Below are 25624 nucleotides of genomic sequence, written 5' to 3' on the forward strand. Positions count from 1 at the left end.
TTCACCCCAAACACTTCCCCCCCCTCCCCGGGGCTGCCGGGTAAAGGTTTAACATCCCGATGGATGGAGCAGGGGCAGGATCGTGCCCTGCAACAACACGGGTACAGCTTGGCCTGCTCGGGAGAGTCAGCTTTTATAAGTGAAGGTAATGAAGACGTCCTGAAGGCGTGCAAGGCAGGAGGGTAAAACAGGCAACAGCAGCCAGGAACAGCTGATAAAATCCTCTGCTCCACCCCTGCAAACAGCCGAGCTCTGGAGCTCTGGTGTGCAGACAAAACGTGTGCCTGGAAACCACAAACTCAGCGGGTTGCCCCCTGAGGGGACAAGTGGCACCCAAAGACACCCCAAACGCTGTGTCCTGGCTGTGACAAGATCACAGGCTTTTTAAAAACCAACCAAACGAAACCCCAGCTCAATAAAAGCAGACCTCAGGCACAGCCTGTCCCTCACGGGAGGCACCCCCAGCCCCAGGACCTAGGGATTAAACTTGAAATTTAAAATGTGAATTACATTTTCTCTCTCCAGTGAACATCCCAAGGCTTACATTTTCAGCAGAGCAGCTCAGCTCAGCTCTTGAAGTATTTGTGCAACCAGCAAGGGAGAAGAACAGAGGCAACCAGAGCAGTTCCAGTAACTGCTTTTGATTTGTGGTCTCAGGTGTGCCCTGGGGGAGCTCCAAAGCAGGCTGGCAGTGATGATTTCACTGAAGTTGCAGCATTTCTAAAACCAGCCAGAGCTCTGTTTGTTTATAACAGAAAGAAAGGTCCGAAGAAGCTTATGAATTTAAAAAATATTTATTTAATGTGAGGGCTTTGTACTTGACAAATGTACAAGTCTTGGAAGGTTTAGCAAATGAAATAAAAATTTAATAAACAATGATTACATCTTCAGGGCTCGCTATGATACAGTATTTACATTTTCCTAGTCACAATATTGAATATGAAGGCTGAAGGAACTGCCTGCTTTTGGGTTTCGGTGGTGCCATAATCCCCAGCTTTCCAGCAGCTCCTTGCGAGGCACTGACACTGTAGGATGCTGAGTGGGAGCCAGATGAAGCTGGAGCCTTTGAGCTCCACTGCCCTTTGGTCCTTCTGGACTTGTTGTAACCACTGCAAAATTCAGAGAGAAGGTTTATGTCCAACCTGCCCCCTCCCCTGCACCCACAGTGCCTGACCACCACCACTACATTTTCTAGAAGACTATGCTCTCACTGGTTAAAACTTTGTTGTTTTGGTTTTTTTTTTTAACACACATGGCTGCAAAAATGCCTTTGAAATTCAAATCAAGTGTAGCTCCTGCTCTGGCATTTGCCTAAGGGCAAGCAGCAGCCTGAAACAAGGACAGAAGCCAACTCCTATTAATCCAGCCAGAGCATCAACATTAAGTGACACTTCAGGGTCAACAGCATTTAATGACTAATATTTTAGTAGATGGGGAGGTGGAAAAGGGTGGGAACTGCTATTTGCTGCAAAAAGCAAAGCCCAGAATGAGGAAAAAGAGGGCTGAGGAGACATCCTTGGAAAAAACAGACCATAACAGAAAGAGTTTTAACTAGGCTGACCCTATTTTGTCTTTGGTGATGAATGCAACACTGAAGCAGCAGCATGTAAACAGTGAACACACCCATACAACCTAACACTGTAAAATTCAGGCATGACTGTTCAGGGGGGGATTTTGCAGCATGTTTTAGAGAGCACATTTGTATTGCACTGAGCTACTCTCCCAGATGGCCTGAACTCCCCCTGGCTGAGGGATAATGCCATCTCTGTGACACAGACAAGAACACAGCCACGTCCAAATCATTGTTTCAGCAATGCAAGATGTAGGTGTCCCACAGAACTGCTCTTCTGTACCTTGTGTTCTCCATCTCATTTATCAAATGAGATAAAACTTCCAGGCTGAGGGATTAAGCAACCTGACTGCAGCACAGCACTGGCAACTTTAATTTACCTCCTCCTTGTGCCAGCAAGCTCCAAGCACAGCAAACACTGAAAAGGCACAACTATAAAACCCAAATACAAGCATTTACTGCCCAAGTTTAACATCTGTCTGTCCCCCCCATTTTTAAACAGGGACTGGGGAGGGCAGAATTTCTCCAACCATTTCTCCTTCATTCATTCCCTTTCAGCACTGATTAATCACCAATTTTGAAGCACAGCCCTTCAGTACAAGTGCTGCTACTTCAGCTACCAGACCAATAACTACATAACTGCTGCAATAAGGTTGCTGGCTCAAAGGATGAGGCTCAGCCTGGCTCCTTCATCACCCTCTGACAGTCTGGTCATGGATATGCTCTAGAAGCTCAAGACCAGTCAGACTCCTGTACCCATATGCTGTGTTTTTGATGCAGGTGTTGCTTTGTATGGTGCAAGCAGAGGGAGAAGCTCAGAATTCACAAGGGACTGGACCTGAAGTTCAAATATTCCAAGGGATTTCCAAAGTTTCAAGCTGTCTCAGTGTTCCCAAGCACAGAATCCATTCACTCTGCTGATAATGGCTATGGCTATGGGATGGGGAACTGAAGCTGAGCAGTTGGTATTGAAATTAGAAAGGTACCTGGTACCATTCTTAAAGCCCATAGAGACTCAGGAAAATGCAGTAGGGTAACAGTGCAGTCCTGGGACCTTCACCATGCTGTTCTGGACTAAGAAAAGCTCCAAATGACCACAAGCAACATACCCTTTGGGATGAAACTGCTGGCTGCCACCATTGCTTGCCTTTTTCCTCCTTGATTCCCTGAAGTTTGGTGGCCTTTTCCTTTTCCTTCTCTGGTTTGGATTGTTGCAAAAATAGCTTGAGGTTGTAATTACATCTTCTGTTTCTTCATCACTCTCAGGGGTGCCAGTGCTTCCCGTGGCAGTGTCCCCACTTTGGCAGGCAGGGTCTGCTACAGACAGACACTCAGTTAAAGATAAGGGAACCTGACCTGGGCAGATTCTGGTACTGACTGTACCAGAACTTCTGTTCTGTCCAAAACCTCCTCTGTCCAAGCTCCAGGTTCAGCTCAGGGTCTTTCAAAGCCTGGTGTAAAGCAAGGGCAGCAGGCAGGTTTGGTTTATCTCATGACATAAAAGGCTGCTGGGCAGCCCTGTTTTCCTTTGCTTGGCTTCTTGTCTAAAATATTTTAGTTAACACTGGGCTTTCTGCCTTTACACTTTCTTTCCTGTCAGCTGGAAAGAATTATGGAATAGCCCATAAATACCACAATCAAATATGGCACTTGTTTTTAGAAAGAACATCAGCAGACAGTGAAAGACTGGGAGCACTGAGAGCTCTCCCTGACCCTAAGGTCAGAACTCCCATTACAACTGAGTGTATTACATAAATCCCAGTAACTGACAGGTTAGGAGCAGAGCAGGCTGACTGGTTCCTATTTTCCTTTTTTAGCTGTTCAGAGAGGTGCTGAACTGAACTCGTGAGAAGACTGCAAAGACCTCTGCATGTTCTGGAAGTGTGCAATTGCTCCCTGTTGGTAATTTAATAAAACTGCAAGAATTAACTGTTTGAAAAACGAGGTAACTTTTGGGTGGAACTTCTGACAGAGGGGCAGAGCAGGGTGCTAACAGGGCAGTACACATTTAGGTACACTGTATATCAAACCTGGGGTGGTCCATTCAGAGTACTTGTCCATCACTTTAATTATTTCTGCACCATATTTTTCCAGTTTGTCCTCTGTGACACCATCAATCTGCAGCAAAACCTCCACATCAGATGACAAAGTTTCTGTAATGTCACAAAGCACCAATTAGACAAATCACACTGACTTGCAGAGTAATCTGGAGGAAACTGATCCTCTCAGCACCACCCTGTGCATTAAGTCTGAGTTACCCTTTATTCTACCAGAGCTGCTTCTAGTTGGTTAGCACAAACACTACTCCACAAACTTCATAGAATCATGGAATGGGCTGGGTTGGAAGGGACCTCAGAGTTCATCAAGTCCAACCCTTGATCCACTCCCGCTGCAGTTCCCAGCCCATGGCACTCAGTGCCACATCCAGGCTCTTTGGAAAGATCTCCAGACACGGAGAATCCACTACTTGCACCATTATGTCCTTAAACCTTCTCACCAAAGGTGAGAAACTGCAGATTTTCTGTCAGCAAGGCCTCTGACTGCACAACAGGGTAACAAGTAACAAGAACCTGACATTACCTGCTATTTTCTTTAGAGTTGAAGTGCTGAAGATATTGAAATAATGCACATCAAAGACTTTCCCAAGCATTTTGCACGTGTCTGTAAGTTCCCCAAGGCACTTTTTAACCATCTCTTCCCTCTGGGACATTTTTGCCACGGAAGCCCTTTGCTTTCTGATGGCACTGGCACTTTCTGTTTCATTAAACTCCACCTGTTAACATGAGCCAACCAATAACATCAGTCAGGGGGGGTTCCTGCAGTGCCACCATCAGAGAACACAGGGGTAACAGTGAAGGAAACCAAAAGTATTCTTTCACAGGCCAATAGCTGTTCACTCAGTATACAATTTTATTTTTTTTTTACAGGCTACTCACCCATCCCTAGGTTTCTTCCACAAAGAACCAGCAGAGTATACACAACACAGCAAAAAAAAACCAATCCAAGAACCCCATTACAGCTATCTTTACACAGAGGTCACTGAGCCTGATGCTGAGGGCCCTGCTCTCCTCAAACACAGCACTAATGCAGAGGAGACATTGCCTCAAACCATTCTGGGACTGCTTCCATGACCTTCTTGAAGTGCATTTTCCACCAGAGCTCACCAACAACTGGGAAAAAATAGAGCAGAAAGTGCAGAAGGCAGTGGTGCTCCTTCTTCTCTTCTTAGCTAGCTTTTTCTGGGTTGGTCATAACTTTCCCTTCTTGTCAAGATGGAATCAAATGGATGGAGGGAGAAGAGAAAGATTTATTCCTCTCCAATCCTCTCAAACCCACCTTTTTCCTCACAACATTGTTGTTGGAATGCTGGACTATAAATCATGCTTGTTGGACCCTGTTCCCTGCCCTTGCTAGAGATGAGTTCCTGCACTTCAGCTGGCAGGCAAGTTCTGTCCTGGGGGACATGCTAGAGAATAAAAACTTAGGAAACTAACTGGTACAGACCTGTAGTGATCCACTGAGCACAGCCTGAGCTTTCTCTCCTGGAATGACATATGCCACTGCCTGGTCATTGGCTGTGATGTACAAGTCCTCATCCAGAACCTTGTCCAAGACCAGTTTTCTGAACAGCCTTTCAGCATTATGCCTGGAGTAGGCAGCTCCCTTCCCAAATATTCCAGACTGAATCTTTGCACTCTTTGAACCTGCACAGCAGAAATCACAGGATTAGCTTGGGGAGGGGGTTAGAAAGCCCAGGTACATATGGATTTACAGACCTGGGGGAGATTCCCAAGGGTATTACATGGTATATACACATTAAAAATATATGCATTTAAACACCAGAAATCCTATGCACCATCAAAAAACTCATATTATCACTGTAAGAACCTGAAATGGATTAAAGCTTCAACCTCATTTATTTTGGATCATTTACCACCAAGAGATTCCTGGGAAGAATAATTTTGCAAAATATCATCTTTTTTCAAACCACTGCTGGCATTGCTCAGACCTCCTGACACACAGCCAGGAATCTGTGCACCACATCTCTTCAGGTGGTGTTTCTGGGAGAACAGAACCCACCTAAGAAAATGTCCACCATCATGTTCAAGGTGTATCTTCCAGAACCTGCATTTCTCTTTGCTTGTCCCATTTGTCCACAGTGCTCCTGCACAAATCTCACAATACTCTTCACTTCATCCGTCACATTTCTTGATTTGTAATCCTATTAAAACAGACTTGATTAGGAAACAGCATTCTGTTGCTATTGACAACCTTGGGGTTTATTATTGAGCTTCTTCCAGCCATGAATTCATTTTGTTCCAAACACAGACACAGTGATTTTCCAGTTAGTACACCCACCATCACAGGACTTCTGCAGCTGATAATACTCTAATAAATGCAATAATACAAACCAGCTGATTCTATATAATCTCTACTGTGTCAGTTCTACAGAGGGAGCTGAAAGATTGCTGTGTGAATACTGGTAATCAAGGGAAATCATTTGGAAAGATCACCAGAATTATTCTGCTGCCATGGACTGCAACTTCCACTTCCAGTATACATAGAAATGAGAAGACTGGGCTGAATAACTATTTTTCTACTCAATTTTTGTTACAATCACAGCTATGCAGGGTAATACAGGGGTGATATCACCAGGTGTAAGACTGATCTGGCTCAGAGACCAGAAACCCTTCCCTGCCTGCTTCAGCAGCTGCCTTCTCCCCTACTCCTGCTCATACCACTAACCAGTTGGTTGTCCTTGACACAAACCCTCACTTTTGGGCTGTCTCAGGCAGTGCTCAGCTCCTCACGTGGCACTGGCCCTACTCCAGCCTCACAGAGCTGCCCTGAGAACACTGGAACAGGCAGCTCAGGGAATCTTCCCCTTGCCATACCACTGGGTCTCCTCTGAGCACCACAACCAAGGAACTGTACCCAAGGAACATCCTTGCACCCCAGTAGTCCTCCCCTGAGAGAAACAGGAGGATTTTAAGTCCATGGATAGTCTGTGTGATACTGCTCTAGGTTAAACTCTGGAATAATTTGAAGCATCCAGAACCACAAAAAAAATACACAGCATCTCATCAAGTTTCTCCTTTTGCTTTCCCAAAAACCAAGTAAACATCTTTAAGGCAGCTAAATGCAAAATCACTTTGACAACACGAGCCATGGTTTTTACCTTTGTTCTGCTACAGTTATCACAGATTACTTCTGGGTGGTCTTTACAGAAGGTGGGATTGAAATTCATCTCCCCAAAGTAGGCCAGAAGCTGAATTCTCCTGCAATCCACTACATTCTCACAGTAGTGAACCATACTGTACAGGTTGTTAAAGTGGGTCTGTCTTGTGTGACTGTTCCCATCTTTCTCCACTGAAATGCAGAAAATTCAACTGTATTAGTTAAATCTGCACCTCTGCATTTTTATTTATTACCACATAGACAAAGCTTAAAGCTGGATGAGCAGGTTAATGCAGAACTCTCCTGGGACAGATTTATCTCTCAAGTTTTAAAGAATGGAGAAGGGAAAGAGGACTGGAATGACAAGAGATGGGTGTGAAGCAAAAAGGTTTTGACTACAATTAAGTCCAGGTGATAAAAATCTTTCAGTTAAAAAACTATTCAGGTAGAGATGCAGAGCCCACACCAGAGTGTGAGAAAGAACAGCCTGGACACAACAGAGGCCAGTGACTGAGAGACTTCTTTAATGTTGTCTCCACTAAGTCACAAGCAGAACTCACTCAGGATCAGCCTCCTCAGCCTGGTCACATCACTGTAGCTGTAGAAGAGCACACAGTGGGACATTTCACCATCTCTCCCAGCTCTGCCAGACTCCTGGTAGTAACCTTCTATGGACTTGGGCAGGGAGGCGTGGATAACGTAGCGCACGTCGGGCTTGTCGATGCCCATCCCAAAGGCTATGGTGGCACATATAACCTGGGGAGGGAATAATAATAATAATAATAATACTGTGTTATGGGGAGTTGTGGGAGTTATTCCTGCAGCATTCTGCACCAAACACAGCCAATCAGGGTTACAGAACTGTGCACAACTTCAATTGTAACAGCACAAGAGGAGCTGAGAGCAGCAAAACCCCCTCTCCTTTCAGAGGAGCCATTCCTGACAGAAGGAAAACTCCAAGTAGGAAACATCCAGTCCAGCAGCATGCCCAGAGCTGCTTCAGAGGCCTCAAACTGCTCAGTTCCTTCCTCCTGGAGTATCATTCCTCAGCACAGTGCTGTGGTCTTCCATTTCTAGAACTCCTTATGAAGATGCCCAGCATGTTGTGGCAGATCCCTTCGGATCAGGGATTTAATACTGATTAATAATTTAATACTCCCCATCTGCTGTTCTTTTACCTGGCATCCTTCTTGATTAACCCACTTCTTCTGTACAAGATCTCTGTTGGCATCAGTGAGACCAGCATGATAGGCAAGAGCAGCCAGACCTTCCTTCTGCAGAATAGCTGCTGTTGTGTCACATTCATGGCGTGAAAGGCAATAAATTATCCCAGAGTCATCTGCAAATACACAAAACAAAGGTTTCTGCTACAATACAACTTTATTCTCTTTCTTCTATTTAACAGTCATACCTGTCAAGCTAATGTATTTATTCATTATGCAGTAACTGCTTTATGATAAAGTAATCTTATTACTATCAGGTGGTTTTGTTAGTTTCTCCTCAGGCAATTTTCTGTGTTTTTCTGTGCAAAACTTACGATTGAAAACACATGACTAAAGAGCTCCATGAATCAAGAGCTAGAGCAGGTTAACAATGACACCCCTGGGTACAGCCTGGGGAAGCTGCAAAGGGGGCTGCAGGACTCCACAAGAGAGCCTGGAAAGACAGGAATCTCTGAAGAGATCTTCAAGGGGGACCAGAGATAATCAGATCAACAGATTAAACAATTAAAACAGTGTGGATACTAGAGGTCCTTTGTGCTCTGAAGATATGATGCTAAAAGGTCTGGCAAGGATTACTCAAGAGCATTGCCACCCCTCACTATTCCATCTGAACTTGAACTCTTAGCTTATAGGATGCCCATAGATCTGATTCCCACTATCAATGGTATCAATTCTGTCTCCAACTTCTTGTTCTGGTAAATACATCAGTCACTTACAGAAAGGCACAGGTTTGGGGTGTTTACAGCATTACAAAAGCTTTTTCCTGCTTTAAAAAGCAGTTAATAAAACAGATGCAAGCATCAGCACTCACGTGGATGATGTTTTTTAATCCATTCCAAGCAATCCATTGCCACCTTCTTTGGCTTCTTGGGCAATACATCATATTTCAAGTTATGTCTGTTGAAGCTCATTGTGAACCTAAAACATGACAGTTCATGGGTGTTCATCAGCTTCAGGGGGCACTGATCCCTTCCACAAGCTACTGACTGGAATGCCCCACATCAAACTAACTACTTGTTTTTCTGTACAACCTGCAAAGGAATTCCTGTTCCACCATGCCCATGGAGACTCACGTTGGCCATCCTTTGGGCCTAACATTCCTGCATTTTTCCTCTGAAAACCCCAAAGTCACACTGAATAGAAGGGAGAGATGCCCACAAACCAAAGAGGCACACAGTGACTTGCCTCACTTCCCTTCCTCATTTGAATGCTTGCAGCCAAATTCAACTTACCAAACTTGCAAAGTGTAGTATCACCACCTCCCTCCTTCCACCCTGAACTACAGTTTTAAAGTAAGAAATTCCAGAAAACAGAATGCTGCCTTTTTCCACTGGGCACAAGGAAACCACTCCAATGCAATCCCAGGCCTAATGGTACCTCATCACCTATGTTACTGCCAGTGCTAATTAAAGAACACTTCCAGCTTTTGCAGGTTTCCAGCATTCTGCAGAAAATTCACCCTGAAACACAACTTGCAGGTTTTGTCAGTGACAAGTATCTTTATGCTATTATTTTTTATTAAACAGTTCCCTTAATCATGCAAGGAAGAGCATGGCATTTTTTTTTTCTTCTGACTTTAATATTTGGCACATAACTCAGATGAAGCCTGAGCTACCTGAAATGCCTTCTCATTTAACCAGCTACAACGACCTCAGTATTCAGCTGTATTTACAGGTTCTCAGATCTTCTACCTTCACTAGGTTTTCTGCTTAAATTTCCTGCAGCACAAACTAAATTGTTTCAGGGAAGTGCCAAGCAACTTACACTTGTGGCTTTAGCATCTCCAGCTGGTTCTGGATGTCCTTCTGCACCCTGGGGTTGGCAGTGGCAGTCAGGGCCATCATGGGCACGGAGCGGAACCTCCTGCGCAGCACGTTGAGCCTCTTGTAGTCCTGGCGGAAATCGTGACCCCACTGGTTGGAAAAGCAACAAAAATAAAGTGTCACTGAGTGAGGCGTTCCAGCTGAACCTGCTGCTGCTCTGAAGACCAGCTGGAGGTCCATACCTGGCTGACACAGTGAGCCTCATCGATGACAAAGCGCTCCAGGAGCTTCCTGTCGTAGAGGTTTTCCAGGGCAGACATCAGGCGGCCGCTGGCACACACCTGGAGAGCAGAGCCAGGAGCAGGGTCAGCCACCCACCAACACCCCACCAACAACTGGTCGGTACAGCAACACTCATCCTGACCCCACGGGTCAAGGCTGACAGCACAGAGAAGGCAGCTGGCTCTGTTTTAACTGGGCACAGAGCAGCTGGTGTGGGATTCCTGCAGGGTTCTGGGATCGTCTTCCCAGTAAATCCCAATGAGTTCTGTCACAGGCCAAGCAGAGGCAATGCTGAGGGAAGAAACTCGACCAGCACATGAAGCACATGAGCACCAGTCCAGACTTGCAAAGCTCTTGTGGAATAACAGCACCTTTAAAGGCAGCACATAATCATGAGGCACCCTTTTGACAATCACCTGTTATCTTGGCAGCACAGATTTCCTCCCTGCATTAAGGAGTTCATAGCAGTCCAGACCCCAGTTCTCATTCTTGGCTAATTTCAGACTGAAATTAGTTACATCTGTACTGAGTCTTACTGAATTATAAAAAAAATGTTTAACTTTTTTCTTTTCTCTCCCCAGAAACCTGCTCTAAATTCAGTGTAATCCTTTTACACTTGATAGTAAGCCACCTCTTGTTGCCTCCATGACTTTGTAACTCAAGCTAAACACAAACCTTCTCAGGGGTAACATACAGAAGCTTGATGACAGGGTCTTTCTTTGACAGTTGCATATAAATTTTTGAAGCATCAGCATCTGTTCTGTCACCAGTCAGATATGTTGCAGCAATCTACATAAAAAAACCAAAACAAAAAATTATAAGCTTTACTGTGTGCAAACATCTCCAAACACATCCCTATGTCTGATTATAAACCAGGTAATAAAGTGTGCTTCCTGTCCCCAGCACACATAACATTTTCAACAGTTCTTTGTGTCATTATAGGCAAGGTTTGAACCCCACTGTACTGCAGACACTGCAGCCTCAGGAACAACATCTCCAGCTCTTGTGTTACCTTCCCAGGAACACTTGGCACCTCCAGAACCCTCCCAGCCCAGGAACTGTTGGTGCTTATTAGTGCTGCAGAGCCAGGCTGCTCCTGTTTGGGTGTCTAAACACAGCTCTCAGAATCTATGAATCAGGGATCTGTATTTGAAAACGAAGCTCCAATAACACAAAACACACCAATAAATGTAGCAATCAGACTGCCAAGACACCCTAGTCTGCCTGTTTCAGTCCTTCCAAGGCAGCTCTGTGTGCTTTCCACAGCTTCAGTGCAACCCATTGCTGCAGGTTGCATTTGAGAGACAAAGGATTTGCTGTAATATTTCAAGTGTCAAATCCACTTATCTGCAAGTTTAGCTAAATAAAGCAAAAGCTGTTGGAACTCACATCTAGAGTCTTCAGTTTCTGCACCTGATCTATTATCAGCGACCTCAGAGGTGAGATAACAATAGTGACTCCAGCAGAGACACAGGCTGGTAGCTGGTAGCACAAGCTCTTACCACCCCCTGTAAGGATTAAAGGAGACACAAGGGATGTTAGAAACCAAGAGAAAAGGGAGAAGGAGTGGAAGAGGGAAGACCTGCTTCTGACTTCCACTCTTAATTGCCTCTAATGTGACAGCTGTGGGAGAAGGAAGCTATGCAAAATTATTCAGCAGGCAGAAATTTCATCACCTCATGCAAAAACCACAGTGCACAAAACATTCCTGAAATCCTGCAGCCACAGGAGTCAAGCAGCACAATTTACTGACACCTCACAAAGAAAAAAGTTCACCACGGGCCCCACAAGAGGAGCCTCAGGTCTTTATTTCTCAGGGCAGGGGCAGCCCCTGGAGGCTGCAGCTGTGTGGGACACTCACCAGTGGGCATCAGGATGAAGCAGTCCTCACCCAGCAGGGCAGCATTGATGGCCTCCAGCTGGTTGGTCCTGAAGGAGTGCAAACCAAACTTCTTGTGAAAGGTCTTCATCATCTCTGCTGAGTGGGGAAACTTCAAACCCCTGAAAGGCTCCAGGGCAGGGTTATCAACAGGCAGGGCTGGGGACACAGACAGCACCTTGCAGTGAGTGACAGCTCAGTGGCAGTGACCCTCTTGCAGCACTAACTGCTTTGCTATGACACTGGCTTCGCCACCACCCCAAACCTTCAGACTTTTTAAACTCAGATGGTGATTTACTAAAAGATATTGCATCCATCTAGAACTCCAGACTGGACTGAACTCAGATGATGTGCAGGTCTCTGGGAACAAGCTGCCCATGCAGTGCTGTCTCACACTGGCAGACTCTGTCTCTGCCCCACACAGCTCTGCACAGGCTCCCCCCATCTGGGGGCACCCCCAAGGGGTGCTACCTGAACCCACAGCAGGGCAGCTGATGGAACAGGACAACTTCACCTCCCTCTTTACAGAGCTGCTCCTACAGTAGCCACAAATGGGACCCACACACCCCTGTGCCCCAGGGACTGGGTTTGCTCCAACCAGTGCCCATTTTTTAACATTTTGCATAAACAGCTAAGACTGTTGCACAGCTCTGAATTAACAGTGGCAGAGTCATCTCTGAGGCAAAACACAGAAACATTCTACTTTCCAGTTTCAGCAGCTTCATCTGCCCTGCAACCTGTGCAGCAATTCAATATTTTGGTATATCACTTGGAAGAAAGAAAAAAGCAAAAGAAAGAACAAAACATGACTTTGCAAAAAGAAACCAAAAGATATCTCCAAAGAAATGGAAGGTGTTGATGTCAGTACTTGGCCTGAGGTTTAAAACCTTAAAACTTTAAAAGGGAAGGACAGTAATCCTCATGGGCATCACTTACCTGAGTGGTTCTTTGTTGCCATGGGGCAGCTTGGTTTTGGAGCAGCAGGGCTGGACACAGCAGCAGATCCTTTGGCTCTGGACATGATCTTTGATGACAGTGATTTGGCAGGGGGCCCTTCCCTGATGGGCTGATAGGTTGAATTCTCCCAGTCCTCATCAAAATCATCAATATCAAAGTGATCAAGGTCCAAGTCTGCACTGCTTATGGTTACAGTGTCTTCAGCAGGAGCTTTGCTCTGTCCCCTCAGAGCTGTGCTGGTAAGGGGCCTCTCCAGCAGATGCTGGTTCCCTCCACTCCTCATCCCAGGTTTTCCACCCCAGCTGCTGTCCAAGGGCAGCTCTGAGCAGAGGCTGAGGCTGCTCCCCTGGGGAGAACACAGCCCTGCAGTTCCTGAGCAGGTAATCTCCTCAATGCTTTGCTGGGAAGTGTAAGAGCTCCCCAGGGTTTGGTTTTTTGGGGTAGAAAAACTCTTGGAATGAGCAGTCCCTGAAAGCATCCCCGTGAGGTCTGTGGGTCTGGGGGAGGTGAAGCTCCTGCTGGGGGCAGAGCTCAGAGCAGGAGGTGCAGGAGGGCCCTGCTCCACACACTCCTTCCAGGCTCTAGAAATGTTGTTTATGCTGCTTTTGTTCCTAGGGACAGAATGAGCCAGCAGCTTTCTCCTGGGAGAGACAGGAAAGGAAGGAAGAAAAAGTTTAGTCAGAAGCAATGATTTATCCAGTTCCAGAGCAGAGGCAAGCTTTGCCTCTCTCCTGTTACAAATAACAACACACAGGGGTTACACTGCATGCTGTGTCACTACATTTTAAGAGTATTTCAAACAAATCTAGAGGTAATACCAGAGCTCAGTTAAACAATAGAGTTACAAAATTACTACATCTTCACTGCAGGCATTAAAATAAAAGAAATCCTAATAGCAAGGCAAGGTAGAGGTTTTAAAAAAAAATCCCTAGAGGCACAAACTTGATATTAAAACCATAAAAATGTGTTGAACCAAATTGTGGGTTTATGTCCTCTCTCAAGACCATGTCTGACTACAGCAATAAGAGCAGAGTAAATCAGCTGTACTGAAAGCATTCAGAAAAAGGCAGCCCCAGTCCAGCCCCAAACCACCCAAACCCCCAAACCTCAACACTTTGTGTCTCCAGATGGTGCAGAGGTTAAGGAAGCAGCAGCAGCTGCCAGGGGGAAAGGTGAGAGGCACACAGGAGGAGAATTCATCATCCCTGGAGCCAGCCAAGGCAAGTCTGACAGAGGGGACACTAAATTAATGCCTCTGGGTACAAAGAAGCTGGGTCACATCACATCACCCTGCTGCTGCTCTGCTGCCACCACCTCCCAGAGCAGGACACAGGGATGGGGAGCCACCTCCTTCCTTCTTGGTCACACTTCCAGCAGCTTTTTGGATTTTTTTCCCCTTCATTCTGTCAGTAATGTTAAGGTTCCTAAACAACCCCTCTGAGTCGTGTTCTCAGTGTGCTGGGGACACCTGCAGGCATGGCCTGGGTGCAGGAGCTGCTCCTGAGCCCTACCTGAGGTCCCTCTGCTGGAGAAGCTCCTTGGCACAGGACAGGGACTTCAGCTCCTGGAGAGGGATGGCATCCACCAGCTCACAGATCCCAGTCATGATGCTGAAGAGCTGCTGGTCCACCTGCAAGCCCACACCTGCCAGTGGGGTGATGTGAGCACCCAGGGACATTGATGTTTGTTAGAATACTTAACAAGATGGCAGCACTCTTTCAAAAGAAAGAGTAATGGCAATAAGTAAGCCTAAATAACATATTTTGATAAGTCTATCCACATAAAGAGCTTCTGTGGGAATAAACTTATTTAGCCCTTCCCTTTTAACCATCCATCTCTGTATTCTCCAAATGTGGTCACAGTTCTTTCAAACTTACTTCCAAAAAAGCATTCACGTTTATCTTTTTTGCTTATCTCAAATTACACCCCCCCAGCAGCCTAGAGCACATTTTATCCAAACATTTCACTGCAATTCTAGTTCTAGAAAAGCCCCCACACAAATGTTTTGTGTTGATACATCTTGAAAGATCTGCAGCCTCAAACCCACCCTGGGCTGTACTCTGTAGCTGTTCATCTGCCAGTGAAACTCAGACACATGTTGGCCCTGTGCTCCCCAAACCCAGCACCCACAGCTCCAGCCTCCCTGTCCCTTGGTCACTGCTGGTGCTCCCAGGCAGCAGGGGACATGCAGGAGACTGAAAAGATGGAAACCACCCCAAAACCTCAGGCACAAAACACCAAGCAGTGTTTGGCTGTACCTGCATCCTCTGCAGCAGGATCAGGTGCAGCAATGGGCTGTGCTGGGGCCACCTCCTCAGGCAGGGGCTCCACACTGCTGGCTGTGGCTCTGACACCAGCAGGAGATTCTCTGCAAACATAACTAATAGCAAAAGAAAAACAAAATCCTTAAAACACAGAGACCTGTAAAGCAATGCATCTCCATGAGAAGTTACCTGTTGGAGTAACAGCATTTCAGGTGTAAGAAAAAGGCAGGTTTCTGAAAGCCCAGTCAGAACCCAGGCTGGAGCAGTTTGGAGCAGCTCCTGGGTGCCACTCTGTACATTTTTTCCCCCCCCCCCACTAGAAAAGAAATTTAAAAAATAATTATACTTTTTCTGAAGCAAAATCCACCTAAAGCACTGCCCATAAAGCAAAGTATTTCACAGAACATTAGGAGCAGCAGACAGGCACCAGCAACTCAACCTGAAACCTTTAACAAGCAGCTGCTTCACCTCTTTTTTGGTATTTTTAAAGTCCCCCTACAGACAGTTTCATCAGGGAAGTTTGGTTTACCTGATGCTTTTCAGAGATGGAGAGATGGAGGGCAGCTCCTCTTCAGGGGAGGGTGGGATAACATCTAAGTAATCCTCCTCTTCCAGGTCGATGAGGGGGAAGGGCTCAAAGTCAGGCTCATCCTGCCCTGGGGGGCTCTTTGTCTGGTCACTGCCTGGCTTCTGGCTCTCACCACCTTGAGCAGCAGCAGCTGAGAGAGAAACATGTAAATACTGCTGGGGAGCAGAGTCAGCTCATTCTCATGTGAGCAAAAATGCAGCTGAGCAGAGGGGAAATCACTAGCCAGCTTTTCACTCATTTAATGTGGTTTCTGACTTCTGAAGGACAGAAAACAACAACTGATTACTGCTCCTTTCCTCCCCCAGTAAAAACAAGCAGAGAAAAACCTCCACAAACCCTTATTTAAGTGGAACAGCTACACAGCCTCCCTGTAGTTACCTTTCCCTGACAGAGGAGAAAAACTCCAGAGGTTGATTCTCCTACAAGAACCTTTACAGAATGCCACACTATTGCATTAAACATTAACTTGAGAAATCAGTGTACACTCACCAACTCCTGTGCTCCCTGGAATTAGGCTTACAGCTATAATGCCTTATAAACACTACTAAAAAAGGCCAATACCATTTATGTATGAAAACTCATCTCACAGAGAGAGGGGAAAAGGTGACAAAACATTCTTGAGAAGCACAGCTCACAGATCTTCCTGCCCCTCTGTGTCAGGGCAGCACTGCAGAACTGCTCAGCACCACTCAGGAACACAGAACACCTTCATGGCACAAAGATCAGGAGTTTCAACAGGCAGCAGGGAAGGCACAGGAGCTCAGAGGAACCCTGAGCTGCCAAGGAAGCACTCATCAAATCTTGGTCATGATGGGGGGCTGGAGGTGTTGGCTGTTGTTGTTTGTTTGTTTTTAAATCAGGAGAGATCTGTTTTAGTGGTTTTGTATTAATCACCATTACAGAAATAATTATTTACGGTGCTTTTGTACACATCAAGTGCTTCCCTTGCCCTGACAGATTGCTGCTCTGGATTTCTGCAGTGCAGGATGGGGGCCCCGCAGCTCCAGCACCACCCTGAGACCAGCTGCAGCCCAGCACCAGAGCTCCACTGGGCTCCCACCCGCTCCTGATACCAGAACCAGAACCACGCACCCACCAGACACCAGGGCACAGCTCCCTCTGCTTCACCCACAAAACCAAACCAAACCCCAACAAACCTGTGTGAGCCCCCTCCGTGTCCTCCTCCCCAGCCACATCCGCAGACGAACTCTCCCCCGAGTGCGGGGGGCAGGCTCGGGGCCGCGGCTCAGCCCCCGCACGCCCGGGATGGCTGCGGGGCGGCTGCTCGGGGCTGGGCAGGGCCGGAGCCCTCCCGTACTTCTTCTCCGTTCCCGACAAGTCGAAGTCGTCGATGTCGTCCCACTCGTCCCCGATGGTGATGGGGCCGGTGCGGGGCAGCCCCCCGGTCCCGCTCCGCTTTCCCGAGGCCGCGGGGCCGTGCGGGGTCTGCGGGGTCCCGGCGGGGCCCGGCTCGAGGCTGCGTCCCCCGGACACCGCCGGGAAGAACTCCTGGATTTGGGTTTTGCTGTGCCGGGAGGCGGGGAGGGAGGAGGGCAGTGCGGGCAGGGACGTGTTGACATCTTTGTCCCGCAGCGCGGAGCCGGGGCCGCGGGGCTCCCCGTGCGGGGCTGCGGCAGCACCCGGCTTCTTGAAGGTGAAACCGCTGAGGAGGAGACGGGACACGGACACACGGACACAGGGACACGGACACACGGACACAGGGACACGGACACACGGACACAGGGACACACGGACACAGGGACACGGACACACGGACACAGGGACACGGACAGACACAGACACACTCTCTGTTAGCGCCCCGAGGCTCCCGCACCCCCCGGGCTCCCGCACCCCCCGCCCAGGCGGCGGTACTCACGCGTGGCGGTGTGCGCGGGGCGGTGCGGGCTGGCGCAGGGCCCCGCGGGCCGAGTGAAGGCGGAGCTGCTCCCGCAGGTTGTTCTGAGGCACCGCCGCCATGGCGGCACCCGCAGCACCGCCCCGCGCACAGGGGGCGCTCTCCGCACACAGGGCGCGGCGCTCACCACGCGCTACCGCGACCGGGACCTTCGCATTCGGCGCCAAAACCTCTCCCGCCCCGCCCATTGGTGAGGGAGCGCCGCTTCCGGTTCCGTGTCAGCGAAAGCTTCCGGTCCGCCAGGCACACAAAATGGCGGCGCCGTCACCTGAGCGGCAGCGGAGACTGCAGAGCCCAGACCCGGGCACCCTGACCGGACCCGGGCACCCTGACCCGACCCGGGCACCCAGACCCGGGCACCCTGACCGGACCCGGGCACCCAGACCGGACCCGGGCACCCTGACCGGACCCGGGCACCCTGACCCGACCCGGGCACCCAGACCCGGGCACCCTGACCGGACCCGGGCACCCTGACCCGACCCGGGCACCCAGACCCGGGCACCCTGACCGGACCCGGGCACCCTGACCGGACCCGGGCACCCTGACCCGACCCGGGCACCCAGACCCGGGCACCCTGACCGGACCCGGGCACCCTGACCGGACCCGGGCACCCAGACCGGACCCGGGCACCCTGACCGGACCCGGGCACCCTGACCGGACCCGGGCACCCTGACCCGACCCGGGCACCCTGACCGGACCCGGGCACCCTGACCCGACCCGGGCACCGTGGCTGTGTCGCTACAAACGAGCTGTGTACCCGGGGGATGAGGGGTCCGAGCGGTTGGAGCCCCCGGGCCGGGTCTGGCGCTACAAGGGGGGCACAAACCGAAAGGTTGATCCCGGGGAAGGCGGGGAGCAGGCAGCACACCGGTGACCGGGAGATTTTATTCATTCAGCCACAGATTTCAGCGTGAAAAACCCCCCGTCAGCCGTGACCCTGCTGCTGCAGCCTTCTCTCACCGCAGCGTTTATAAAGCGTTAGCAAGGAGCTCTCTGCCTGTTCACTGATTCACTAAATTATCCTTTTCTGTTTGCATTACAACATCCTAATATTTTAAAATACAAAAAATACTAAAACATTTAATGAAAATCGATAAAATGTACAAATCACAGCATTCATCCTTCTGTAGCAAAAGGAAAAACATAATCATCTCCAGAGAATTAACATCCGCTTCCAGCAGTGGGCAGGGCCGGAGGCAGCTGGGGGTGGGTGGGGGGGATTGGGCTGTGCCTCAAACCGGGAACACCGGGAATGCTCCCACCCCCCAGCACAGCACAGCACAGCCTGGGGCTGCCCCGGAGGGGGAGGCAGCGGAAGGAGGTGGGGAAGAGGTGGGGAAGAGGTGGGCAGGAGGTGGACAGGAGGAGTTGGACAGGAGCTGGGTTGGAGGAGGTGGTGGTCAGCCCGGGAACACGGTGTCTCTGCTGCCCGGAGCTGTGTGCCTGCAGGGCTGTGGGGCTGTAGAGCTGTAGGGGCTGTAGGGCTGTGCCTGCAGGGCTGTAAGGCTGTAGGGTGGCAGGGCTGTAGGGGCTGTAGGGCTGCAGGGGCTGTGGGGCTGTGCCTGCAGGGCTGTAGGGCTGTAGGGGCTGTGGGGCTGTAGGGCTGTGCTTGCAGGCAGGGGCTGTGGGGCTGTGGGGCTGCAGGGCTGCAGGGCTGTAGGGCTGTAGGGCTGCGGGGCTGTGGGGCTGCAGGGCTGTAGGGCTGCGGGGCTGTGGGGCTGCAGGGCTGTAGGGCTGCGGGGCTGTGGGGCTGTGCCTGCAGGGCTGTAGGGCTGTGCCTGCAGGCAGGGGCTGTGGGGCTGCGGGGCTGCGGGGCTGTGGGGCTGCAGGGCTGCAGGGCTGTAGGGCTGTAGGGCTGCGGGGCTGTGGGGCTGCAGGGCTGTAGGGCTGCGGGGCTGTGGGGCTGTGCCTGCAGGGCTGTAGGGCTGTGCCTGCAGGCAGGGGCTGTGGGGCTGCGGGGCTGTGCCTGCAGGCTGTGCCTCAGCTCTCCGGCATTTCCCGGCGCCCTCTCTGGACATCGGTGCCCGGCAGCCCCTGGCTCTGCAGCAATTCCCGTTCCACACCCCGTGTCCCCACCCCCCACTCCCCTCTTACACCAGAGGAACCGGGTAAGAGGCACAGGCTGCAAGACCACACATGTTCTTGCCCCGTTCAATGAGAAAGTACCTAAAAAAAGAGGCAGAGACGGCTGTGGGGGTGTTCCCTGCCCTGCCCCATCCCCTGTCCCCAGCTCACCCCAACAGCAGCAGTGGGGTTGCAGCTGGAGAGCCCTGCAGAGCTGCACTGAGCTGCTCCTTACCCCTGCATGCCCCAGAAGTGGCCCCAGGAGTTCTTCACGATCCAGTATGGGGTTCCACCCTCCTGCCCGTAGCCCACGGCCAGCACGGCGTGGTTCACCTTGTCAGGAGTGTGCTCACACCGGGGGCTGCAAAGGGAAAGGGAAAACAGTGCAGGTTTGTTGGGTGCAAACCCAGCCTCTGGCTCCTGGGGGATCAGCTGCAGTTCTGGCTTGCTGCAAGAAGCACCCAGGGACACTCTGAGCTGCTGGCTGCTGGAGGGAAGCCAAGCAAAAAGCTTTTTTAATCACATTTTTATACCGGTATTACCAGCCAGACCTGAAGTCTGGGCAGGGGCTAAGTGGACTTTGCCCTGAGCACCTGAATTACCCTTGTCACAGGACAGTGAGCTGCAGTGACACACACTGAGCAGAGGGATTTTCCCAGAGAAAAGCAGGAGCTCTTGGTGCACCCCAGGAGTGGTTTGCTCTGGCCAAAGTTCAGGGGCACTGTTCTGCATCCTGCACAGCAAACAGAGAGTCCCTCAGGTAAATGTTCATTCCTCTGTTTCCCCCCTGGAATTCCAGCTTTGCACCTGATGAAAGTTGCTGCCTGACAGGCAAAAGCAGAGGACACGAGGTAGCAGCTCCCATCTCCAGAGCACCTCTTTAAACATGCTCAGAGGAGAGAGAATCCCCACAACAGATTTATTCTCAGCTCTGTTAACAGCTGGTTTGGGAAGCACAGGCTGGAGCATCTGACTGTGAGTCTGCCTCAGACTGCAAATCTACCAGGGAGCTTCACCCCCATCCTATTACAAAGTGCCCTGACCACCCTCCTGTGTCCACACCTCACGCTGAAACTGGAGATTGCTGTCTGGATTGCAACTGCAAAGCCAGCAGCACCCCAGGTGGTGCCAGCTCTGCCCCTGGGTTGGGTCACACCAACCCTCAGTATCCTGACAGGCTCCTTCCCTGCAGATCAACCTGACTGAGGACACAGCACTCAGTTATATTTCTAGTTCCCCCCACACATGCATTTTCCCCATGTCTTGCCTAGTGGAAATCCATCACAGTGAGCTTTCCAAAACCCAATAATCCTCCTTTTAAGCAGCTTTTTGCCTTGGCTGTGGAGCTGACACAACACTCGAGTCCTTCTCCTGCTAGGTCACTTCAGTCTCAAACTGATTTTTCATCTCTGCTGCTTTTCTTGCAGGTCCAGCTGCAGAGAGGGACTGGCAGGAGGGCAGAGAAGAGGGAAAAAGAGGGAGGCAAGTGATCCCAGCCCTGCACCTCCCCTCACCCAGCCCCCAGGTCCAACAGTACTCACTTGGAGTAGACTCCTCTCCTGTAGTGCATGAAGTCACTCGTCACCTCAAACGCAAAGCTCACAGGGTTGTGCTTCCCCACAGCCTCCACCATGCCATCCTCATCGTACTGCAGAAGAGCAGCCTGGGGTCAGGGCCAGGCAGGCTGCACGGCTGTCCCTGGCTTGCTGCTTGCCTTGGGAGAGCAGAACCAAGGCTCTGGTACAGCCTGGAGGGGCAGCCACAGAGAGAGGCCACATCTGGAATATTGTGTCCAGTTCTGGGCCACTCAGTTCCAGAAGGACAGGGAACTGCTGGAGAGAGCCCAGCACAGAGCCACAGGGATGAAGAAGGGAGTGGAACATCTCCCTGGCTGAGGGAGCTGGGGCTCTGCAGTTGGAGCCTGAGGGTGATCTCATTAATGTTTATAAACATGTGAAGGGTGAGAGTCAGGAGAGTCAGGCTCTTCCCAGGGGTGTCCAGTGACAGGACAAGCTGCAGCATAGGAGCTTCCATGTAAACATAAGGAAAAAACTTTTTCACTGTGAGGATGAGGGAGCCCTGGCCCAGGGAGGGTGTGGAGAAATTCCAACCCCACCTGGATGTGTCCCTGTGTGACTGCTGGAGGTGGTCTTTTGAGGTCCCTTCCAACCCCTGACTTTCTGTGATTCTGTGCCTGTATTTTGGCTGCAGCACTTCAGCCACGGAAAGGGCACCAGGAGGAGGAGAAGGGAGACCAGAGGGAGCAGCCTGCAGCTGGCAGGGCAGAGCTTGGGGCAGCTCAGAAACACAACCCTCACCTGTGTGATGTTGATAACATCCTTGACAAACGCAACGGCCTTCCCTGGCTGGAACTGGCAGGTGCCATTCTGTGCAGAGAGGAGGGAACTGGTGTCAGGAGCTGCTCTGCCCCTGCTCCCCCCTGCCCTGCCCCACACCCCTGAGCCCCTGTACCTCGCCCCTGTAGGGGTAGCTGTCCTCCCCCATCAGCCCTTTGTTATACAGGATGTACTCAAAGGCTTGGCTTGGCAGTCCCCTGCAAGACAACACAGCCAGGAGGCAGTCACTGGGGAGGGGGATGCTGTGGCTTCTGCAGAGCAGAGACACCCCCTGCCCCCCACCATCCTACAGACCATTCCCAGGGGAAAGGGAGGGGCAGTGCAAACCCCAGTCCCTCTAAAGGCACAAACTCCAGCCTGTCCTGCAGCATCTCCTGGCTGAGCCCATCATGCTCTCTGGCACAGGGAAGCCTCCTCCTCCTCCTCTTCCTCCTGCTCCTTGGGGTCCCTGATCCCCGGGGCAGAATGCCAACCCAGGAGTGTGGCCACCTCACCACAGCACCAACCATGCCAGCTCAGCCTCCCCCCTGCACTGAAAGGTGTTCTGCTGTCACCTCTGCACAGCCTGGGCACCAGAGAGGACAAAGGACACATCTCCAGCCAGCAGCTGTGTTCTTCCCCAGACAGTCCCAGGGAGCTCATCACACAGGGAGAAAAGGGGGAGTGTGACCGGGGCACGCTCACAAGGACTAAGGAGTGATGAGAAAAAAAGAAAGCACCAAGAGTGGCTTTGCTCAGCTCTCCAAATGCTCCTCAGGGACTGCTTATCTCACAGAAAACAAGATTTCAGAGAGATTAAGTTCCTGCCTTGTCTAGCAATGCCAGTAGGAATTTACCAAAGGGGAAGCAGAGGTTTCTGTGGGTTCCTTCAGGCACCACGAGATGCATGTGACACATGAGGAGAGCAACAGATAAAACTCCCCTTGTTTCCCATGAGCATGCTGGGGCCTTGCTACGTAGCACCCGTGGCTGTGAGATCAGAAGACATTGTGCCAACCAATATCAGAAGCAAAACTAATGAAGAAGAGAAACCAGAGAGGTCAGCAAATGCTGACGGTTCTGTGAAACATTCTAGCCTTTCAGGAGGGGGAAATCAATATAATAAAACCAAAAGCAAAATTCTATTCCCTGACATGTCCCAGCCAAGGGGAAACAAAATCCATTCCAAGATCTGGAAGGATCCCAGCAGTGGATCTTGAGGAAGGCTGTCAACCATGGAACATAAGATACTCTCATTTTGACTCTTTGTTGCTATATGTGACTTACCCACTGCAGCCGTGGTTGTTAAAAGCCTGGGCACAATCAATTAACTGTTGTTCTGCCTGGGGAGAAGGGTTTTGAGTCAGTCCAGCTCCAGCACCTGCACTGGCAATAAACCCCTGTGGCAGGCAGGCAGCTCAGAGCCTGAGTGTCACCCCTGCAGCTGGCCTGTCACCCCCAGCAGCAGCTGAGCAGCTCCACGTCCCCAGGAAGATGCCAGCCCAGGAGCAGTGGCTGAGATCTCTTCCAAAGGTCAGGTTTGTTTCTGACACTGAGAGCCAACCCTCAGCTATTCCCATAAGTCATGGAAGTGGCCACCACCTCCCTACTTCTTCAAGAAGATAAATCCTCTGGGACTTTAAAAATAGAGTCTCTTGACACACCGCTTGCAGCACAATGTTTTGCAGGCAGGAGCTCTGCCAGCTGGCAGCACCACACACAGCTCTGGTTAACCCTGCCTGCTCCCAGCAGCAGGAAGCCCTCTGCAGCCCCCACCCCTCTGCTCCTGTCCTGCTCCCAGCCCTGGCACTGGGACACTCCAGCCCTGGAAGGGGATGGTGATGGCTGGCAGGGCACAGGGAAGGACAATCCCTTACCAGAGAGAAGAGCTTCCCTGTTGCAATGGCAATGGCAGACTCCAAACACCCTGTGGTGGAAAAGGTCCAGCAGCTCCCACAGGGGCCCTGCGTTAGGAACCAGAGAGGAACTGCTCCATAATGTGCTGCAGGGAGCCCAAAACACCAGGAAGGGCAGAAGGGCACACCAGGAGCACAGAGCTCCCACTCCCTGCCAGCAGCCCCTGCCAGGGACCCCCAGGCCCAGCCCCAGAGGGGCTCCCGGGGCAGGCTGCTTCCCCGCAGGCAGACACAGCCCCGCAGGGGGCAGTTACCCCTCTCCCAGCCCACGACACACACGCTGCTCACCTGGTTTTTCACAGGTGTCACAAAATTTCCCTTCTTCCTCCAGTCGATGGAGCCGGGACGGTGCCCGGAGCTGCGCAGGAAATTCCCCTTGGTGGCTGAGCAGTTCTGCCAGGGGAGAGGCAAATCACGGTGCCAGGGGACAGTGGCCCACGGGCACCCACCCTCCCTGCCACGGAGGGACCACTGACTGCACCCCCGGACCAGCCACCGCAGCCAGGGAGCCCTGGGCCAGCCCTGGAAGGACACTGCTAGCCCAAACCCCTTGCTGGGGAGCTCCAACCCCCCGGGCAGAGGGGACAGCTCTGGGAGGGCAGGGGGTGACCTGGCTGTCACCCGGCTCTGCTGGGACAGGCTCAGCAAAGGGGGATCTGGGGCAGCACAGCAACAGGTGCCCCCACAGCCCCCCTGGGACCCTCCCTGCTCCCCCTCACTCACCTGGGGCTCTCTCCACAGGTACAATTTTTTAAACTCTGCGAAGGTCAGATCCGAAAACTGGTTCAGGCCCACTGGAAGGAGGAGGAGAGGGGAGAAGGGGAGGGCTCAGCCCGCTCACCGGGGCTCGTTAGTCCGGGGGGGAGCGGGCCGGGGCTGGGGATGCGGCTCCTACTCTGGAAGCTGCGGTTCCCGGCGTTGTGCTCCTCGATCCGCCGCTTGTTGCTCAGGAAGATGCGGAGCCGCCGCGGGTACTCAGCCGGGTCGTACTGCCGCTGGTTCTGCGGGACAGGGCCGCTCAGTCCCGCCCCTCCCGAGGGGGCCCCGAGCCCGGACCGGACCGGACCGGACCCTTCCCACCCCGGGGCTTTACCTGCAGCATCCAGGTCTTGAACTGCAGCTCCTCTGCGGGGGAGAGTGCGGGGCGTCAGTGTCTCCATCGCCCCGGTTCGGCTGCCCCGGCTCGGGGAGGGCTCACACCGGGCCGAGCCGGGCCGGCAGAGCCAAACCGGGCCGTGCCGAACCACCCCTTGCCCTCCCGGTGCCCCTTTACCTTCGGCGGAGGGAGCCCAGGCGGCGGCGGGAGCCAGGAGCGCGGACACGGCCAGCAGCGCGGCCCAAGACATGGCCGAACCGAGCCAAGTCGGGACCAACGGAACCGAACCGAGCCAAGCGGGCCCGAGCCCGGCTGAATGGATCCGGAATGATGCGAACTGGGGCGACTGGGGCCGAACCGAGCCAGACTGGGCCGAACAGGGGCGAGCGGAGCCGAACCGGACCGGGTACCCGCCGCAGGGGCGTGGCCATGGATCGGGGGGCGTGGCTACGGGGCACGTGGGGAGGGGGCGTGGTCAGGAGCGGGGGCGTGGCCTGCGTGCGGGTCCGGTTCTAATGTCGGCGATAAAGACACGATAAGTCGCGGTTCACCCTGAGATAGAATAGATTTATTAGCAAGAGGTAATCAGGAA

The 25624-nt window shown here is 51.5% G+C and overlaps 3 protein-coding genes across 3 annotated transcripts; all 3 read right to left on the reverse strand.

Moving 5' to 3' along the window:
- Positions 1–815: 815 nt before the first annotated feature.
- BLM (BLM RecQ like helicase) lies at positions 816–15796 on the reverse strand. The gene is made up of 19 exons (XM_030456905.1): positions 15646–15796; positions 15111–15232; positions 14364–14496; positions 12832–13493; positions 11878–12054; positions 11406–11524; positions 10692–10805; positions 9977–10075; positions 9736–9884; positions 8783–8889; positions 7927–8087; positions 7309–7504; positions 6750–6940; positions 5651–5792; positions 5075–5274; positions 4151–4343; positions 3601–3723; positions 2680–2884; positions 816–1109 (listed from the first exon to the last, which is right to left on the reverse strand). The coding sequence occupies exons 3-19, from the start codon at positions 14456–14458 to the stop codon at positions 926–928; spliced, it is 3117 nt and encodes a 1038-aa protein (XP_030312765.1). The 5' UTR covers positions 14459–14496; positions 15111–15232; positions 15646–15796; the 3' UTR covers positions 816–925.
- Positions 15642–17763, reverse strand: LOC115598805 (Bloom syndrome protein-like). Its single transcript, XM_030456666.1, has 3 exons — positions 17582–17763; positions 16863–17368; positions 15642–15835 (listed from the first exon to the last, which is right to left on the reverse strand). Exons 1-3 carry the CDS (start codon positions 17680–17682, stop codon positions 15642–15644), a joined length of 801 nt encoding a protein of 266 aa, XP_030312526.1. The 5' UTR covers positions 17683–17763.
- Positions 17764–19535: 1772 nt separating this feature from the next.
- On the reverse strand, positions 19536–25470 carry CTSH (cathepsin H). The gene is made up of 12 exons (XM_030457119.1): positions 25210–25470; positions 25030–25061; positions 24832–24937; positions 24660–24730; positions 24225–24329; positions 23898–23984; positions 23308–23363; positions 22157–22238; positions 22003–22071; positions 21226–21332; positions 19920–20045; positions 19536–19786 (listed from the first exon to the last, which is right to left on the reverse strand). Exons 1-12 carry the CDS (start codon positions 25280–25282, stop codon positions 19711–19713), a joined length of 990 nt encoding a protein of 329 aa, XP_030312979.1. The 5' UTR covers positions 25283–25470; the 3' UTR covers positions 19536–19710.
- Between the last annotated feature and the right edge of the window lie 154 nt (positions 25471–25624).

The sequence above is a fragment of the Calypte anna genome, chromosome 10 (genome assembly GCF_003957555.1).
Source record: "Calypte anna isolate BGI_N300 chromosome 10, bCalAnn1_v1.p, whole genome shotgun sequence".
NCBI lineage: Eukaryota > Metazoa > Chordata > Aves > Apodiformes > Trochilidae > Calypte > Calypte anna.

Excerpts from the sequence above, each read along its gene's own strand:
- BLM (XM_030456905.1), bottom strand. The coding sequence starts at position 14,458 with ATGACTGGGATCTGTGAGCTGGTGGATGCCATCCCTCTCCAGGAGCTG. Across the intron at positions 4,344-5,074 it reads TGCTCAGTGGATCACTACAG|GTGGAGTTTAATGAAACAGA; the intron begins GTCTGTACCAGT and ends TCATGTTAACAG. Across the intron at positions 2,885-3,600 it reads CTCTGAATGGACCACCCCAG|ACCCTGCCTGCCAAAGTGGG; the intron begins GTTTGATATACA and ends TGTCTGTAGCAG.
- LOC115598805 (XM_030456666.1), bottom strand. The coding sequence starts at position 17,682 with ATGGCGGCGGTGCCTCAGAACAACCTGCGGGAGCAGCTCCGCCTTCAC. Across the intron at positions 17,369-17,581 it reads CCCCGCGCACACCGCCACGC|CGGTTTCACCTTCAAGAAGC; the intron begins GTGAGTACCGCC and ends TCTCCTCCTCAG. Across the intron at positions 15,836-16,862 it reads CACGGAGGGGGCTCACACAG|CTGCTGCTGCTCAAGGTGGT; the intron begins GTTTGTTGGGGT and ends TTTCTCTCTCAG.
- CTSH (XM_030457119.1), bottom strand. The coding sequence starts at position 25,282 with ATGTCTTGGGCCGCGCTGCTGGCCGTGTCCGCGCTCCTGGCTCCCGCC. Across the intron at positions 24,330-24,659 it reads ACCTGTGGAGAGAGCCCCAG|AACTGCTCAGCCACCAAGGG; the intron begins GTGAGTGAGGGG and ends CTCCCCTGGCAG. Across the intron at positions 22,239-23,307 it reads AACAACCACGGCTGCAGTGG|GGGACTGCCAAGCCAAGCCT; the intron begins GTAAGTCACATA and ends GTTGTCTTGCAG.